Source organism: Rhopalosiphum maidis, chromosome 4, assembly GCF_003676215.2.
Source record: "Rhopalosiphum maidis isolate BTI-1 chromosome 4, ASM367621v3, whole genome shotgun sequence".
NCBI lineage: Eukaryota > Metazoa > Arthropoda > Insecta > Hemiptera > Aphididae > Rhopalosiphum > Rhopalosiphum maidis.
In genome coordinates this window covers 5,495,120-5,514,510 of record NC_040880.1, presented here as the reverse complement: position 1 = coordinate 5,514,510, position 19,391 = coordinate 5,495,120, and the positions used below count along the sequence as shown (strand labels likewise).

The 19,391-nt window shown below is 25.2% G+C and overlaps 3 protein-coding genes across 6 annotated transcripts; 1 reads left to right on the top strand and 2 right to left on the bottom strand.

The window, feature by feature from the left end:
- Positions 1-1,862: 1,862 nt before the first annotated feature.
- Positions 1,863-5,521, bottom strand: LOC113549426 (RNA-binding protein spenito-like). Of its 2 annotated transcripts, XM_026950713.1 has the most exons (3): positions 5,270-5,521; positions 5,033-5,142; positions 1,863-4,902 (listed from the first exon to the last, which is right to left on the bottom strand). In XM_026950713.1, exon 3 carries the CDS (start codon positions 4,867-4,869, stop codon positions 2,590-2,592), a length of 2,280 nt encoding a protein of 759 aa, XP_026806514.1. In that variant the 5' UTR covers positions 4,870-4,902; positions 5,033-5,142; positions 5,270-5,521; the 3' UTR covers positions 1,863-2,589. The 2 variants fall into 2 exon arrangements, with proteins under 2 accessions (XP_026806514.1, XP_026806515.1); XM_026950714.1 differs by lacking the exon at positions 5,033-5,142.
- A 1,109-nt stretch (positions 5,522-6,630) lies between these two features.
- Positions 6,631-13,624, bottom strand: LOC113555675 (hydroxylysine kinase). 2 transcript variants are annotated; one of them, XM_026960163.1, is made up of 8 exons: positions 13,380-13,624; positions 10,380-10,548; positions 9,045-9,171; positions 8,817-8,888; positions 7,696-7,823; positions 7,433-7,604; positions 7,115-7,365; positions 6,631-6,837 (listed from the first exon to the last, which is right to left on the bottom strand). In XM_026960163.1, exons 2-8 carry the CDS (start codon positions 10,515-10,517, stop codon positions 6,670-6,672), a joined length of 1,056 nt encoding a protein of 351 aa, XP_026815964.1. In that variant the 5' UTR covers positions 10,518-10,548; positions 13,380-13,624; the 3' UTR covers positions 6,631-6,669. The 2 variants fall into 2 exon arrangements, with proteins under 2 accessions (XP_026815964.1, XP_026815974.1); XM_026960173.1 differs by lacking the exon at positions 13,380-13,624 and adding an exon at positions 10,618-10,725.
- A 126-nt stretch (positions 13,625-13,750) lies between these two features.
- LOC113549617 (transmembrane emp24 domain-containing protein 2-like) lies at positions 13,751-15,375 on the top strand. 2 transcript variants are annotated; one of them, XM_026951004.1, is made up of 4 exons: positions 13,751-13,893; positions 13,988-14,162; positions 14,273-14,518; positions 15,102-15,346. In XM_026951004.1, exons 2-4 carry the CDS (start codon positions 14,024-14,026, stop codon positions 15,344-15,346), a joined length of 630 nt encoding a protein of 209 aa, XP_026806805.1. In that variant the 5' UTR covers positions 13,751-13,893; positions 13,988-14,023. The 2 variants fall into 2 exon arrangements, with proteins under 2 accessions (XP_026806805.1, XP_026806806.1); XM_026951005.1 differs by lacking the exon at positions 13,751-13,893 and having other exon boundaries at positions 14,024-14,162; positions 15,102-15,375.
- Positions 15,376-19,391: the final 4,016 nt, after the last annotated feature.

The window sequence follows — 19,391 nt, the reverse complement described above, 5'->3', positions numbered from 1 at the left end:
TAGAAATAATATATTGATTATATACAGAAAATATTGATAGTAAATATGCAAAAATATGTACTATAAATTTTTGATATTTATCACTTGTATAGTTGTATTATTAATTGGGTCCTTATTGGTTATTATTATTTATTATACATATTTTCTTTGTTTCACACAATAAACCAACTTTTGAAAATTTTCACTTGTAAGCTGACGTGATTATATAAACTTTAAGATATAATAATTTATATTTTATTTTTCATTGCAATAAAATATTTCAAGAAAATAAATTTCATGAAATTTTAAAACCCAAATCATAATAGTAACTATTTTTCAATAGTATGTTATTCAAATTGTTTTCAATATATTTATAATGTATTGGGGTCTCTTGTAAACTCGTGGGTCTGTAGCCTTTTGCATATCGTGCCACTCAGTTATTACACCTTTGTGCACGGCAAGTTATACAAGTTTTGAAAACTCGTACAATCCATCAAAATTCAAGGAATACCAGATTTTCTGCTCTTGAAATAATGTGATATAATCATGCCATTCCAGATAAATAAATCAGTGTTTTCAATGTTGGATGACACAACCTTAGTAATTGATTAAAACCACTATAATAAAAAATAATAATATATATATTGGATAAACCAGCTATAAAACTGATTGTGATTATCTGTATCTTTATAATATAGAAGTAACACGATAACTAGAGACAAATAATAAGAATAAGGATTTTAAAATAATATACTTAAGCTGTTTTTAACATAAGCTATTTTTCTGTTGTTATTTTGACATTCGCGGTTATGACGGCGAATCCTTTAATACAGCATAATATAGAAACTGTACAACACTACCTTAAGATTTGTGGACATAATTTTGTTGTAATTACATATATTATAAGGGCAGGCCTTAGCCAATCTCGAATTTTGATAGTCACCTAAAAATGAATAATACTAGATTGATTTTATGTTAATAATATCTTACAGTCATGTCAAGTCTCTAGTTGACAGGATTTGGTTTAAATCTTAAATGTTCTGATAACAATATGATCTGTAATATCTTAAATCTTTATTAATATACAAATGCAATTTATTGATTGCCTGTATCAATTAAATTAGTCAATGAACACACATTATCTAAAATAAAGTGAGCTTAAGTGATTCACCAGTCTAAATTTAGTAATTTATTATGGTGACTAATGATTAAAGTACCTAATTATTTGTTTTTTCTATTTCTTACACAATAGGAATATGTTAATTCGGTTAAAATGAATGTTGGCAATAAAAATAATAATAATAAATTATAAGCACTTGATAATAAATTAATAATATAAGTATAACTGATAAAAATTGAGTGTTAATCAGTGAATAGATGGACATTACTTAGCCCCCCAAGTGTTTCAATAGATCCCAAAAACTGAAGGTAATATGTTATACTTGTGTATACAAAGGGGGTGCGGGGTTACTTTACATTGGATTATTATAGCCCTTCCCCCTAAAAATTCATTCAAATGTCCACCTATGAATCAATGTTAACACATACACAAGTTGAAAAATTATGAATTTAGTCATCAGATACACATTTGAAATGTTGAAAAAATATTTTTTATAACATACAATAATTTGAATTCCAGTCATAAATTAGACACTAATCAAATTTAAAAAAAATGTAATTGTTGTTTTTAATTCTTTAATTTCAATAATCACTATTTAAATTCAACCAACATAAATAATTATTTACACATATTTATAAGAAACAAAACACAAAACTCTGTTAACACTGAGCACAACACCAACAATTATAGACACCCGACACAACATTTACTTAACTTCAATGTTTAACGCCATTAACAAGAATTAAAAAAAAAAACACGAATATTTCATATTTAAGTAATTATGTAATTAATTTAAATTAGCAAAAATAACATCAATATGTCATACATGATTAAAGACTATTTTTTTTTAAAAGAACAGTTGAATCACGAATTACACTTTTGTTACAACACTTCAAAAAGATTACTGAACAATCCAAGTTAAATGGAATGTTTGATAATTTACACTATATTTTCAGATATAAGAGAAACAATTTTATTAAATGTAAGATTGGTATAAATATTAACACTTATCAATAATAAAATAATGCAATTTTTAATATTTTAAATGATTACTAAAATAATTTAATCACTTTAGTTCACATTAATAAACTTATAATAATGTTCTACGAATTAGACATTGTAGCACAATCTGTATAGATATTGTTACGCACTCCACATGTTTTTATATAATTAAATTGTGTGTATAAACTTGAATTTAAATGAAACCTTTAGTTTAATTTTAAACACGTAATAAATTTTACACAGTTTTTATAAACCACAATAACTTCTTCTATTATACTTATGCTTTCAAATTAAAAACATAAATACTGCAGCATCAAATAGTCAAATCAATTTGTAGTCAATAAAAAAATATTTAACCTAAAATGTATTCTAGTATTATTAAATATCATTGATATATAATATATATATATATAAAAAATGGAAACCCTTCGTAAATATTATTAATAGGTAAATATACTCGAAAATTTGGTTAAAAAATGAATATCTTCTTATGAAACACCCCCACTAACTACTACCACAACTAAATGGTCATCTTTTAATGTTTCACTACTTAAATTTTTTGCACTTTGTTTCAATAATTTAGCTGAATATTCACAAGGAGGAAAAGCATATAATACACCGGCTGGTTCAGGATCTTTACTTATTAATGATATAACTCCAGCAGCCTCTTTTTGCTTTAAATAAGATACTAAGTTACGTAATGGTCTAATTTGTACCAATGCATCATCGTTGACAATTGAGTTAGTAGAACAAGGCATTGCCAAAAATATGGCATGCATATCAGCAGTTATTATACGTTTAGAAACATCTTCCAATTTTGGCTGGTCTAAACGTAATCGTTGAGTTATGCGTAAAGTTGATTTACCATCTTCATCTTTCATCATTGATTCTATGACATTTGAATCACCAGAAGTTAAATAGCATTTAGCTGGGAATTGAGAACTTTTTAATACAAGACTACCTTGCCATATGTCAGTACATTTACTAGCTAAATCCCCTAGAGTACGAACAGAACTCAAAAGACCTGCAGACTGTATTGCTCCTTCTTCAGATTCTACATCGCTGTCAATCGATTGGTGAAGTGGTGATCGTTCAGGTGATCGAGGAGAACCAATATCAGAAACAGAATGCTGCTTAAATGAACGACCATTCTCATAATTTCCAAATTCCCTGCTTTCTTCACCATATTCTGTACGACCTTTGCGATAGCTTCTTGAACTATAAGGATACTCACCATCTTGCCAACCATATGGATATTCATCGCGTCTAGTAAGTTCTCGTAAATCTCCTGCAGTTGCAGCAACATCATCATGTGATGACTTAGATTTTGATGAATAGGTTAATGTAGGACTGCTACAGACACCTCCATCAGCAAAATCTGTTCTCAGTTTGTGTTCTGGGCCTCCCAAAGCCACTCCTCTCATTTCTTTAACAGCTGCAGTAGCCGCATCAATGCTTTCAAACTGTATATAGGCACAAATATCACCTTTGACATATTCAATTTTTTTAATAACACCAAATCTATCAAATTCTCGTTCTAGTTGAGCAAGTGATGTCCAAGGACCCAAACCACCAACCCATATGCGTTGTGTTGGTGTAGATTTTCCATAACCAATTTTACATTGAAATTTGCCTAAATATTGACCAGATAATTCAACTTTGGCCCTATGAGCCATATCTAAATTTTGATAACGAACAAATGCATATGCATTTCCTGTTCCTGGTAATGGTCGTTTAACATCAATATCCTCCACAACTCCATATCTACCAAATATACGGCGAAGTTCTTCATCAGAAATAGAAATTTCTAAATTTCCAGCAAACAGTGTACGTGTGGCTAATGGATCATCTTCTGGTGGAATGTGGTGCAAATAGTTAGGAAATTTATCTTTTTTGTCATGCATTAAATGAGGATGAGGGTGTGGTCTAAATGGAGGCAAAAAATGTCTTGGTGGTCCATACAATGGATGAATTGGTCCTAAATGAGGATGTATAGGAGCCACATGGTGCAACAACGGTCCACGAGGTATCATAAGCTCGTGAGGATGTAATGGTGGCAAACCTATTTCTCGAAAATCTCGTGGCGGCAGCATAGGAGGAAGAGCACCATATGGTAACCTTTCATAAAACCTATCTGCTGGATGTGGCCTATGAAGTTCTGGAGGAATAGGAGACCTATGATAATATCGATCAAAATCTGGAGAAAAACTTTGAGATCGAGAACGTCTAGCTCTTGGTTCATAATGATCTCTAGAACTGCGGCCTTCATAAACTGGTGCAACTAAAGCTATTTTATCAAACAAACTTATCCTAGGCTTACTGTGTTTGGCATCTCTAGCGTCTTCTGAGCTTCTAAAACACACATATGCCACTCTTTCATCTAGTTCATGTGATATTCTAACAGAAAATTCACCAAATTTGCGGTATTCTCGGTATAATGTTTCTTTAACTTGATCATCACTTGCTTTGGAATGTAAGGCACTCACACACAACACTTTATAAGTGGGATGTGATCGATCCATATCCCTAGAACGGCCAAATTCATCACGTTCTGAATACCTAGATGCTCTAGGACTTGGTGGCGATCGAGCTCTACGGCGTATACGTTCGGGTGAAACTCTCTCATCTGAACTACCATCATACCTGTTTATGCTACTATGCCGCTTTTTACGTGACATAGGAGGAGAATCACCATAACTTCTGCGTTTCATATTATCAATTTTTATAGTGATTTTTTTTGATTTAAAATCTTTAGGCAATCCAGTCATTCACACTGTTGCACATTAAAACCATTAAAATACCTAAAAATATTCATTATTTAATTAAAATATAGTAACACACTATTAAATAAGCAAAAGATCTAATTAAGTATAAAATTTAATTCCATCAATATTAAGCAACACCAGCTATATAATAGTAAAGCGCACTCACTTGTAAAATTTTAAAACAAACAATAGACTATGTCACGGTACTGAGGATCATGGAACGTCAATGCAAAATAAAACTCAAAAATGATTGGATTCTAGTAATTACAGCGATAACTATACAATTTAAACACAAAAAAATCGTTAAAAACTTAATAAATAAACTAAATATTAAATAGTATCTACTAATACACTAAATAAAAACTGATAAATGATAAATGACGGAATATAATAACGTATTTACATGGAAAACAGCCAGTCTTCAGCTGCTGCATACTGCATTTTAGCCGTCAGAATTCTATGGTTGTATATGTAATTATATTATTAAAAATTATCTAAGTTGTGAAATATACTAATGTGCAAGCGTCACATTCACAAATACAGCATTCAAAAATAACTGAAGTACGGCCAATAGTCAATACCCCGATAGCAAACAAGCAAACTCAGTGAAGTGGCGAAAAACTGAAAAGGGTAATTGAAGCAAAACTATAGAACTATGAAGGCAAAACAAAATGGCTTGCAAACAACACCGTCCTATCGATAAAGTAATACCTTTACAACCATCGATATTTTTAATATCGATATTGTGTAGATCATGCAACCATGATTAAATACGAGTTCTTCTTAAGAATTAAGATGCTACAACCACATCAACATTAATTTTACAGAATTTATTATTTTAATAAATTTTTAAAAGTTAAGTTTAAAAGTAGCAACTTATAAATTGTAACTTTTAAGTAGGTAATTTATATTTTTACAATTTGTGTTCTTTTAACTTTTTATCAATCATAGTCGTTAGCAATCGTGATTAAAATCGACCAACTATAAAAGTTAGGTTAAGATCATGAACATAGAATAGATTAAATTAAGGTTTAACCAAAATTTGTCCTTGTTGTGATATAACATTATTTATTGATTTGGCGGACACCTTAAATTCAAAAAATTAAGAAATAGCATTCAACATTAATGTTCTATGGTACGAGACGTTCTGTCATGAAAAACATTCATACTCAGTCAATAGATATTAATTAATTATTAAATTATCAATATAATAATATACCTATAATCTTTTAAAATTTTCTACCAATGAGGTATCTAGACAATTATATTTAATTATTAAATTTATACTTAATCTAATAATATTGTACTTTTAACATTTAAAGTGCTATATTATATATATATATACTAACTTTCAAACAACAATTATGCAGTTATGATATCCATATAAATTATGAACGATTAAAAAAAAATATTATTATTAAGGCAAATATAATTAGTTCTCATAAAATATGTCCATGTTTATTATAAATAATAAATTCATAAATATAATAGTAATTATATTACTTATTTATATTAATAAAAACATAAATGGTGACAGGAAGTTTAGTAAATAATTATAAAAATGTACTATTATAGTTTGTAGACCTTTTTAAAATTATATATTAGATCTAAGCATACGATAATTGATATAGGTACATATAAAGTATAACTATGTATAGTACAGTGTAATATTTTATAAAGTATAAATATTAGGTCTATCTTTCTGAATATCAGGTAATATGTTATATGCTATAGAGTTTTTGGACAATCTAAAACTAAATTCAATAATAATGGTAAAAATGATTTAAAATTTAATTTCTTTGACTAATGTTTCAGTAACATATTAAATTTGTCTTTTCCGATGTTCAATAATTCTTCTAGTGCTCTCCACCCATTTTTCTGTGTAGATAGTATGTAACTGTTTGATAAATCTCTCAAACTTGATTTTTTACCCAAAACCAAACTTTGACAAATTCTGGCACATATACAAGTCTGAAATAAATAAAAGTATGAATACAACGTACCAGAGTCTAATTATTATATTTATTTATAATAAACATTTAAGTTTAAAATGATTATTTCAGATTTATAATTCAATTAATATGTAAGATAAAGAATTTTACTATTTTTTAAATAAAATTTAGTTTTATAAAATTAATAAGCATTAATCAAAGAAACTATTCATTTATACTTAACTTAAATCTTCTATCCAAGTATAAACAATTTTATGTATTGAATTTAATAAATAATTTTTAATTTATATAATTACATGTATTATTGAAACTTCAAAATCATTTAAAATTCTGTACTCTTTTTCATAGGCTTCAACATAACTCTTAATTTGTACATTAGATAACTTTGCATTGTTGTCTTTAAATTCATGCAAAATTAGATAACATAGTGCAACAGCAAAATCAAAAATTGTGAATGAATAGACAACATCGCCTACATCTATAACACCAAGAATTGTGTTGTCTTTCATAATTATATTATTCATATTGAGATCTCCATGAATAACACCTGAAAATAAAAATTTGTTTTAAACAATGTAATAATTAATGTATAATTAAAGTAATAAGTTAAAAACTTTTTTCAAGTCGATCAGCATTTAACAAAACATCAAACTGAAATTTATTTAATACAGTAATAATAGTTTGTTGCTGTTTTTCTTGATCAAAAACTTCTACAAATTTTAAAACTTCTGGACATTTCTCTAAAGCCCACAAATGATTTCTATGGAATCCACCATGATCAAATTTCTAAACATCATTGTAATAATTTTATAATTTTATAAAAAAAATAATTTAATTTTGAAGTATTTATTTCAGTTAATAATATTTAGGTACTTACTTTTAAAACTGATGTTAAATGAGCAACATAAAAACCAAAATTTGTAGATATTTCAGAATTGATTTTAACTTTATTCATAGTTTCGCCTTTAATATATTTGTATACTCTGACTGCATGTGTTTTATCATCTTTTAAAACAAGCATAAAACTCTACAGTTCAGTTTATAGTAATTTATATAGGTAAACTGATACACTGTCCATTAAGGCTGGGATTTATATGTAATAAAAAACCAAAAATATGTACATATATATGCAGTTGCGGATATAAGAGAGGGGCTATGGGAGCTGAAGCCCCTCCGGCCAAAGGTACTTACTTAAAATATTTCAAAACTTAAACTTAATGTCTATGCTTTTATGTCCTTGAAGTAAATATTTTTATTCAGCACCCCTCTTATTTAATTTATAGATCCATGCCTGTATATATTTAATTAAAATGGTCAAAATATGTAGTATAAAATAAAAAATATGTAATAAGAAAATGTTTAAATTATGTTAATATGTAAAATTATAAATAATTTTTGAATAATATACAATTAATTGTTTATAATTTCTAATCAATTTAATTTAAAAAATATAAAATATAAAGATATTTTCACAACCACGCGAACGCAAGTACTGACACTGTTGAAAATGTGTAAATTTATTTTGTCTAATAATTGTTGAATATAAATATAATCTAAGATCACTAACGTATAGTTATAGAATAGAAACAAATAAGATAAACTATAATCAAGTTATTAATATTTAACTAATACTTTCATATACTTATTTCCTATATGTGCTTACAATTTTTACGAGTACTATTATCAAAGTATAAATGTATAATACTACTAAACCACCAAAATTGTCAAAAATTTACGAAATATGTAAAAATAAAAATGAGGAAATGTTACAAATAATGTTATAATATGTATTTATGACGAAATATGTAAAATAAAATATGTTTTATTTTATTGCAAATCACGTGAAATGAATTTATCATTTGCAATACTTAATTTATCATGTTTTAGTAAAAATAGGTGTTTACATACAAATCCCAGCCTTACAGTGATCATTGTCATAAAACAGTAACCAGTAACCCTAAATATTTGTAAAAAGTTCCTTTATAATATACCACTTACTTAAAACGAGAGACCGATAACTATTTCCGTATTTATTAAATACAGGTATTGGACAGTATATTCCAGAATGTTCTATTTTTCAAAACAATAAGGTATCTATGTATTAAAAATTTAAAATCTTTTATAGACATATTGCACTATACATAGATATTATATTCTAACATGCTAAGTGCCAATAAAAAAAAAGTATTTAATAATAATTTATAACTATCTTATAAAAATACTGACCTAGATACTGAGTAAGTTTTGTTTGTGCATCTAGAAGTAATAAGTTTTTTGAGTCTATTGAATTTATGAATTTTATGATTATTCCATCAGTTGGAAATTCAATTTCTTCAATACATTTTTTGACTTCCTATGTCAAAAAAATACAAATTTAAAATCTATGTCTTTTCCAAACATTAAAACTTTTTTGGTTAAGTTAATTTTACTTCTATATTATTCTATATTCTATTCATAAACTAATATATGGGCCCTAATCTGTATGTAAGTTATTAATTATTATGAAAAAAAAAACATTTATCTTTAATTTAGATTTTAAATTACCAATTGTATTACTGTCAAAATTGTACATTAGGTCAGTTAATTAATCAATCAATTAATAAATGGATAAAAAGACATGTGACTGACAAATTATCTACATTATTTTTAAGAGGCAAAGTTAAATTTTTATTCTAACTATCAATACCATAAAATAAATATGTCAATACTGTGTGTATAAAGTGGCAGGAGTTAGAAAAGCCTCAAAAGATTTAGTCAAGAATTTTTTTTTTTTTTAAAGGCCATATAAGATTTATTTGAATTATTTTTTATTTATGATTATGAACCTCTTCCCTAAATTGTTTCTTGTTTTTACAATATAAGTTTCTACCAATAATATAGTTAAATGCTAAATTAAATATAATGTAAATACCTATATTTTATATTCAATAGCATATAAAGGGGAGGATTAAGAAGGGTTGTAACTTCCCCACTGAAATTATTATATTTATCCTATAAAATTAAAAATCTAAAAATACGAATCCTAAAAAAATAATAACTAAAAACTATTCAAACCTAGAATCTAGATTACGAAAATATTAATTTAGTTAGTCTAACCTTTAAAGTGGGTCAACTGGTGGTACCTATGAAAAATGGGACGTGGGTTGTGGACACCTGACAGCAATTACGCCGCCAAATGCTGAAACCGCGGGTATTTATTTACTGATAAATAAATAGACAATAGAAAGCTATCTATAAATCACACGAATTTACGGATTATGCGAATATACGATATGTTAATAAACATAAAGAAATGTTGAAAAACCTATAATTTAGCTAATCCCCCACGCGAAAATTTAAAAACTGAGTGAATATACCTAACTTTATAAAACATTTTCAACTGTATAATTTGTATTTTGTTGTAAAATGCATTTGTAGTGTTTGAGAAATCTATAATGTGAATTAAAATTTTAAACAATCTTTGAAATTATTATTATAATCAAAAATTACAAAGGTAAGTACCTAATTGTTGGTATGCCATGTTTTAAAACTGGTGAGGTACTAGGTATACATTATACGTACTGTTATGTGATAGTTTTTATCATCGTAACCATCTAATTCTTGGATTTTTCCATCGATAAAACCGTAATCGTTTTTCAAAATGTCTTCAACCTGATCCTTGTTTAACTCGGGGCATATGTTTTCCGTTAAATTAGCCATTTTGTGATTATAAATATTTATACGCGTACAACTGCAAACAGATAATAAAACCGAATCACATTCCTCTTAAAATAAAATTAAAAAATGATTTTTATTGTACAATTATAACATAAAACTGAATGTCTGAATGTAATACATATAACATTGTAGTATATTAGTATATAAATACGAATTATATAGGTGCAGACCCCTGACCCCAGTGTAAAGAATATGACAGATGGTGCAGTACACAATACAGGGCGATTCTTTTATCATGAACCACTCATTATTTCAAAAAGTATTCATGTTTTTGAAAATATTTTTTTATATAGTTTCAAGTTATTAACTTGACTACGTTTTTATAAAAAAATTATATTTTTAAATATTTTTTACTTTTTTGAAAGACAACACAGGGTTTTAATTTCATATTCCAAAGCAGAATAATTTTCCTAGTATTTTGATACATAAAAATCGAATTTAGAGCGAGTATTTTATGAGTTATACGTAATTAAAGTTTAGATATGAGGAGTGGAGTGGTACGGAGTTACCCCGTAAAATGTTTGTCCACTACTCCGCTCATCTAAACTTTAAATACGTATAACTCATAAACTACATGACAAAAGAATCACTCTGTATAATATAATGTGAAGGAGCCGACGTAGGGATATTATAATGGAGTATAGCACAGAGTATAACAATGCTTGTTGTGAAACCACGCCCTGTTATTTACACACTCACTATAATATATAGTAACAATTATATCAGGCGTCTATTTTACTTAATGAATTTGTCTCGAAGAATCGAGAGATAAGATAATACTAAAATATCATATTAAATTTAACATTAAACCCAAAGGTATACCTGTATAATTAATAATTATTATGGACAGTATAACAATAACCAGTCCCGTATACAAGAGGGGGTGACAAATTAATAATTCGGACAAGACAACTTGCAAAGTTTTGCAAACACAATAAATTAGTATACACCTGTGCAGATTGTTAATACTCCTATTTCTCTCAGACTCTGCTCCGAATCTAAAATTAGAAATTTAATATACATATTATTTTTGTTTAAATATTTTGAAATGGCATTATGTAAATACCTAGTAACTATAGAAAATTACAATTTAACAATTACAAAAATGTTTCATGTTTCAACGATTAATATTTTTTAAATTATGACAACATTTGTTTAACGGTAAAAATATATGCATTTGAATATTTTATATAAATATATAATATTATATACATTTTAGATTCAAAGTTTATGTAAGAAAAATTATGAATGGATTTTCGAAATTGTTATTTTGTTTGTTATAATTTTATAAGAAATTCTAGAGCGGATGATTGCGATCGGCTCATGAAAAGGGCCTGAACCAGTACGAGATGCTTAGGACATAATAATTACATACTAATATTAATAACATAACATAACTGTCTAACTACTGCAACTGGTAGAATGTAAGGGGGCAAGTCGCGGGGATTTTCCTCACTGCATCTATCATAACTTATATTTTATTTATTTTCAATAAACTATGGCGGCGCCGAAGTAATGCGATTATGCGAAAGCAGTAAGTTCCCACGGCGTTCTTGGTTTCAAACATAAAAAAAAAGAATATTTTCATACATTTTATTTCGTTTGAAAAGTATTTTAAATTATAAATATTATCACATGTAAACTATTAACTCTTAGCAAAGTTTTAGTCTTTAAGTATTAATTAGGAATTTTTAAATGTTTCTTATTAGTTATTACTATAATATACAGGTATGCTGATGTAGTCATGTAGCATTAATATATATTTTATATATCATAAATATACCTATAAGCATTGATTATAATCAATATTATAAGTCAGGGGTGGCGAACCTTTTTGGGGTCAAGTGCCAAATTTTCCCAATCAATGTTTTGAAAATTTTTCACGTGCCCAAAGAAAATTAAATTTTCTAAGGATAAAAATAAAGTTACTGATTTATTATATATTATATATAATAATATTATTATACATTATTTTATTAAGTAAGCACACCTTTTTTTTTGTAATTATAATTTTTTAAATGTGCCATTGAAATTTGATCAACGTGCCACCTTAGCACGTGTGCCGCGTAGGTTCGCCACTCCTGCTATAAGTTATAGGCTACTATAACCACATTAGTCCACAACTACCAAATTTATTGTCTTTGATAGTTTTATTGCATATTTGTATATCTATCAGATTACGGCTTTGTGAAAGGGGTTGATTATTCATCATTTAAAAATTTAATTTAATTTTTTATTGATTTATGTATGATACTTTTATTCATAAAAGTAAAAAAAAACTTAAAAAAAATTAAACTTTCAGACCATAGAAACAAACATCATTCTTAATGCATTTTAAATTCTAATATCGATAATATAAGTAAATACAATATTTTCTTACAGATATTTGAAGTTTGACGTAAATGTTGACGAAATTAAATCGAAAAATAATTGTTTTCCTTTAACGATTTATTATTGTAATTATTTATTTAATTATGAAATAATTACAAAAATATTAACCATAGGGCTATTTACACAATTTATTGGTGTGATTATTTTAATTTTATTCATAAATATAGAACAAGTTCAAAAACAATGAAGTTAAAATATATAACTAATGAACAGGTTAATGGTTAACCGTTGACCGAACCATTGACAATTAAAAAAAATTAGCGGATATGTAAAATAGAGTGAAAAATCGAGGTCGTAGTTAATAACAGTGCACACTAATAAAAGTCGAATAAATGGATAATTATCAAAGTAGTTTGCTGGAGAAATTATAAAGCAATACTAATTCATAAAATACAGCCAATACAGACACATATATAATACGTGATGTTACATGGATAAATTAGTTTAACTTACCGTACTAGAGAAATAAATAACCAATATCGTGAATTAAACTTTAAATATCGTTGATCAGGTGTTGAAATTGAGTTCAAAATTTAAAATGTTAATACATCCGTTACCTACTATAATATATAGTTACCTACTCAATGAAGAGAGGTAGATTGCTACTTGCTAGGTTCCAATGATAGTGGTTCTAACTTGGAATAATAATAGTAACTACACTAGTGGACAGTTATGTCTACTATTACTATAATAATAGTAAAAATAACTACTTAGTACTGTGAGTTAGTAGTGTTACATAATAAAGAAGGTATGCACTATTCAGGAGAATGAAGATCAAACAATTTCGTACAAAAAGACATTCGACCAGTTTGGCAGTTTCAGTAACTTCTGCGGTATAATTATTCGGTTGCGTTGGTTTCTGTTAACGTCCTCATTCGATGACGTGTATCATATCAAAACTGTAACGATATCGATGATAACAACACCTACACCGAATATTATGTTGAATACGTACGGTGCTTATAAAGTAAATATAAATCATAAAGTTATTTGCACATTGTTCAGTGTAAATTATTTTAGATTTTTAATTTTAATGTCATGTTAATTTGAAACATTTGTAGGTGTTTAAGTATATTTAGACGACGTTTAACGTAAAAATGCAGAAATCGATTTTGTATTTAACTCAGTTCCTTACATTATTCAGCATATTTCAACAAGGATTGAGCTATTTTTTGACTGTTGACGCTCATGCTGAAGAATGTTTTTTCGACAAAGTGGAAGTTGGGTCTAAATTGGGTATGTTGCTTGCAATTGTAATTTTACATGTCTGTATAGTAATGACACTACATACATAATACAATTTACATATAACATTATTTTTATAATTTTTATTCATTATTTTTTAGGTTTGATGTATGAAATATCTGAGGGTGGTTTCTTAGATATTGATGTAAAAATTATCGATCCTGATGGTGAATTGATATATGAAGGATTAAGAGAGTCTAGTGGAAAGTATACATTTGCTGCCACTAAGAAAGGGGCATACACATACTGTTTCAGTAATCAAATGTCAACAATGACACCAAAAGTAGTGCTATTCAGTATGGAAGTAACAAAACCAGAAAAAGTAGATTTAGAAAAAGATAGCCAAAGTAATTATGTTACAATTAAATAAATTAGTTTTATATTTTAAGGTAACAATAGCAGTTAGAATATTGTTATTTTATAATTTTTTATTTTTGTTAATTTTAAAATTGAAAACTAATAAACTTTTTTGAATTTATCATATTATATGCTGAGTAGGTAATGCTCATAATCATCTTTTAACAGTAAAATGTTACATTAGCTATTATAATGGCTATCCAGATGCAATTCTGAAATGGTGCAAATTCCCATTGTCTGTTTCTTCCTACTTAAATATTATTGAATTGTATTTTAGCATGTAATCAAATTCTAAAAATTTAGAACAGCATATTTTGTAATGTTATAATTAGAACAATACAGTCAATTTTTAATTAAAATTATCTCAATATACTTGACCGTCTCATTACTTATATGAGGTGTTTTGTGAAGATTTACCCACTGCGATATCTCCTGAAATAATGGAGATATCATAATTCTGGTTTTTTAATAAGATTAACAGGGACAAGAAATACAAATATTTCATGTTTTAATTTATTTTAATTTTTTGGTAAAAAGTTTTTTATAAAATTATTTTTCATTACTATTTTACAGCTGGCGAAGAGGGCGAACATAAAAAATTAGAGACCATGCTTCGAAACCTAGGATCTGCATTAACTAGTGTTAAGCATGAACAAGAATACATGAATGTCCGTGATAGAAATCATAGAGCTATAAATGAATCTACAAATAAACGTGTTGTTATGTGGTCTTTCTTTGAATCGTTTGTATTGCTTTCAATGACTGTTGGTCAAGTTTACTATTTAAAACGATTTTTTGAAGTCAGAAGAGTTGTATAATGTTTTAAATATATTTAATTTTTTTTTTATATCTTGTCTGTATATTTCTTATAAAAATATTTTTTTTTTTTTTATGATAAAATAAACTAAATTAAAAATTTAATATAGATATTGTGTTTTTAATGACACCAATCCAAATTTTGTTTTGAATATTACTTATTACATATTCAAATTAATATTCCATGGAATATAAGGTCAAAATCTATAATTATCATGTATTGATTGAATAAATATGTGCAACAATTACATGATATAATATATTAAATAGGTTGAAATATGAATCACTGATTTATATAATGGTACAATGATCATTCATCTTTATCGCTGTACAAACCTATTATGTTTTTAGTTTTTACTATTAATTTACTCTGTAATTAAGTAAATGTATTTTATTGCAATTCTTATATTAGAATACTTGAATACAAACTGCCATTAATTTTAAAACCAATTATACTAATTGTAAGTATATTTTTTTTAATTTCTTGTAGTTTTACCAGATTATTTTTTTTTTTAGTTATTACAATAAAAATATAATTTCAATTGAAGTATTTCTTGCAAAATAGATATTGCAAAATTATGATTGTGAATACAATTTATAACTATGAAAAATTAATAACTCCTTAGTTAATTTCTCACATAAAAAATCACAGTTAACTTATATTATAGTAAAGAAATAAGTATCCAGGTTTTTTTCAATAAATAAAATAAGTGAATTATAAAAGTATCTGGTTATTTATATTTTTCAATATAGGCATTTATAAATGTATTTCAAACACTTATTTATTAATATTATACTATTAAATACACACCAATATGAACAATAGTTAGTCATTTGAGATTCAAAATGTCTGTATACTTATTTTATTTAATTGTTTTAATATAAATATAATATTTTTCACACAATTTAAAACAGTAGGCATTTAAAAGTACATTGGAATATGTGTTTTAATAAATAATTTTAAAATCACAACAATTAATATTTTCATTAAAAATAGTAAATAAAACAATGTTTAAAATAAGTTACATTTTAATATAGGTAACCTTTATAATTGTTTCAGTAATAAATATATCATATAATAAATACATTGCAGGAATAAAAAGCAAACCTTAATTATGTATAGTAATTATTGGAATATTGATAAAAAATAAAAAAAACTAATCATAGACAATAGTTATTATTAAAAATGTTTGTATTTGACTCCTAAGAAGTAAGAATAGTATATAATTAGTAATACAGTGATAATTTCATGTTACTATAATCCTTAATTGATTTAATTTATCAGAATTTTAGAATCATTTGAAATAGTTTAAACATGAGGTAGATATTTGATTTTTTATTAGATTAATATGTAATAGCCAACTATTTTAAATATTTATTATTATGATAATACCTAAATCAAGACTCTACCACAAGAGCTTCTTTAAGTGAGGCCCCACAATATTTCTTAAAAATTTAAATTATTACTTATAATATAGATATCAGTAATCAATAAATAGGTTCTAATTTGGGAAAAGGAATGTTTTGAAACTTGAAAACTTTTCAAATCCAAAAAACACTAAATGATTTAATGTATAGTTAATTTGCATTTATTTTTTCATAGTAATCTTTATTTACCAAATAACAATTGTTATGTAACAAGTTAAAGTGAAATTGTTTTCATACTTTTTATACTTTCTGTATTACTTTTAGTCCTTAATTCTTCAAATTCTAAAATTATTTTTCATATTAAAGATAATACTGTTTTTTGATTATAATTTAAAAATGTAGGAATTATAATATAATTATTCATAATGTATTTACTCGATCATTAGGATTTGTAAAAAATATGTTCGCCAGTATTTGACTACTAATAAATATATTATACATATCAATATTATTGAACTAGTAATTTTTTTTAAACTTATATATAACCTAAAAGACCTTTGGTTTTTAAAAATATGTATTAAACATTTGTATAAGTATACATTGGTTTGTAATATTAATTAGGTGACATATGTCAGGCTTTATAATAGCCACATTTATTTGGATTCTTAATGATATTTATTTTAATAAATAATGCATAAATAAATAAATTAAAACATTAATGTGTATTAAAATATTTTTAAGTAGTTTAACAATCTTTAATCTTTTTATAGGTATTATAAAATAAAATTTGGACGAGGAAACAGGATATTTGAAAAATATTAATTTTATTATAATTTTATATAGGCTATATAACTTTGATTAAATTCGTCTTTTTTTCATCATAAATAAGATAATCTATAATATATTATATATACTATAATATTATACATACTTTTTATCAATATTATAGGTTTATTTTAAAAGAAATTTTTGCAAATGTTTAGAAGAAAAGTATAAGCCTTTCACCTTTAAAATGTGTACATTACTGATTTATTGTATTCATATTTGTTTAAATTATGAAATATGGTTTAATATTTTTAAAATCAGGAGTAACTGATTGTCATATTATTTTCCTGAATATCTTAAAATATAAAGTAGCAAATTAGATATCAAACTATCAAAGAATTCCAAATTACAAATTATTATGCACAAATAATTATTTAAGGAACAGAATACTTACATGATATTTTATTAAAATATTAAAATATTATAAAATACTATATTTTTTTAGTAGGGATAAGTTACAAATACTTCTGAGTATTTAAAAGTTTTATAATTCTTATTGCTTATCTAGATGGCCGAATAGCAGAATAACATTTTTATTTATATTTTTATTTTGGATAATCTATAGAGTACCTATTATATAATCATAATTGAGCATACATTATTTATAAATTTTTTTAAAGAACTATGATTTTATATTTTATTCTTTTAAATATTCAATAAAAAAAAAGAATTCATTAATTAGTTATAATAATACAAAACTATATTTTATTGATTCAAATTTACTTTTAAGTAATGTTAATTATGTTAATTAAATAGTAAAATTAATTTATATGATTATGTTAAGATTTTAATTCTAATTAAAAACATTCATTTACAGCAATTGGCAATTAAATATACTATATATTTAAAAATATGTGTTTTTTGTTTTTACTATTGACTTATTATTTTGTAGTTAATAAATGTAAAAATAATAATCATAAAAACATATCTCATTAGAAATTTATGTGAATATAAGTAAAGTTACTATAATAAGTATTTTAAATATTTAAATAATTACTTTTACCATAAAAGATCAACTTACTTAAAGGAAACATTTTAAAATAAGGACGGAAATACCAATGATATACCAATAGTTAAATTAAAATAAAAAATGATTTTTAAATATGTGGTTGATAAACAAACTTTGATAACTTAAAATAATATGTTTATTCTTATTTTTATGAGTTTTATTTTATTAAAAAATGGATATGTTTATAATTAACTACTATAAATGAAAATGGAAAAATAAAAATGTTTGTCTTAAATTTTGTTTTGTGTAGTTAAATTTCTGAATAAAATTGAATAAATAAATATGTAAGTAATTGATATATTTTAATATTTGATATAATATTTATGTTAAATTAATACAGAAATATCCAGGTATATTATTAAAAGTTATAACTATCTAACAATTGTATACCTATTATTTTTAAAAATTATAAAAAAATAGTTATGCTAAATCTTACTTTATAATATATATTAATAATATTTAATATAATTAAAAAATATATATATCACAAGACTAATTTCAAATGTATACAACATCTCTAATATAGAGAAAAATAATACGTACAAGGGCTATCTGTAGGAAAATTTAAACATTTTGTATTTTTATATTTTATATTTTATAAAGTAGATTACAAAACTTACTAAATTGTATTTATTTAAAAGTCTTAAATAAAAATATGTAGGTAAGTTAACAATAGCCAATAGAAATTAATGTTTTAAATGTACTATAGTTTACAATTACTTATTTTTAATTTTAATAAATATTAAAATATTGAAATTAAATTTCAACAAAAACATTTAATGAATATATTGAACTCTTTATTATTTTTACCTTTTACAAGGCTAAGGCAGTCTTAAATATTATTA

Excerpts from the sequence above, each read along its gene's own strand:
- LOC113549426 (XM_026950713.1), bottom strand. The coding sequence starts at position 4,869 with ATGACTGGATTGCCTAAAGATTTTAAATCAAAAAAAATCACTATAAAA.
- LOC113555675 (XM_026960163.1), bottom strand. The coding sequence starts at position 10,517 with ATGGCTAATTTAACGGAAAACATATGCCCCGAGTTAAACAAGGATCAG. Across the intron at positions 9,172-10,379 it reads ATAAAAACTATCACATAACA|GAAGTCAAAAAATGTATTGA; the intron begins GTACGTATAATG and ends TTTTTGACATAG. Across the intron at positions 8,889-9,044 it reads AAAACTTACTCAGTATCTAG|AACATTCTGGAATATACTGT; the intron begins GTCAGTATTTTT and ends TTTGAAAAATAG.
- LOC113549617 (XM_026951005.1), top strand. The coding sequence starts at position 14,024 with ATGCAGAAATCGATTTTGTATTTAACTCAGTTCCTTACATTATTCAGC. Across the intron at positions 14,163-14,272 it reads GGAAGTTGGGTCTAAATTGG|GTTTGATGTATGAAATATCT; the intron begins GTATGTTGCTTG and ends ATTATTTTTTAG. Across the intron at positions 14,519-15,101 it reads TTTAGAAAAAGATAGCCAAA|CTGGCGAAGAGGGCGAACAT; the intron begins GTAATTATGTTA and ends ACTATTTTACAG.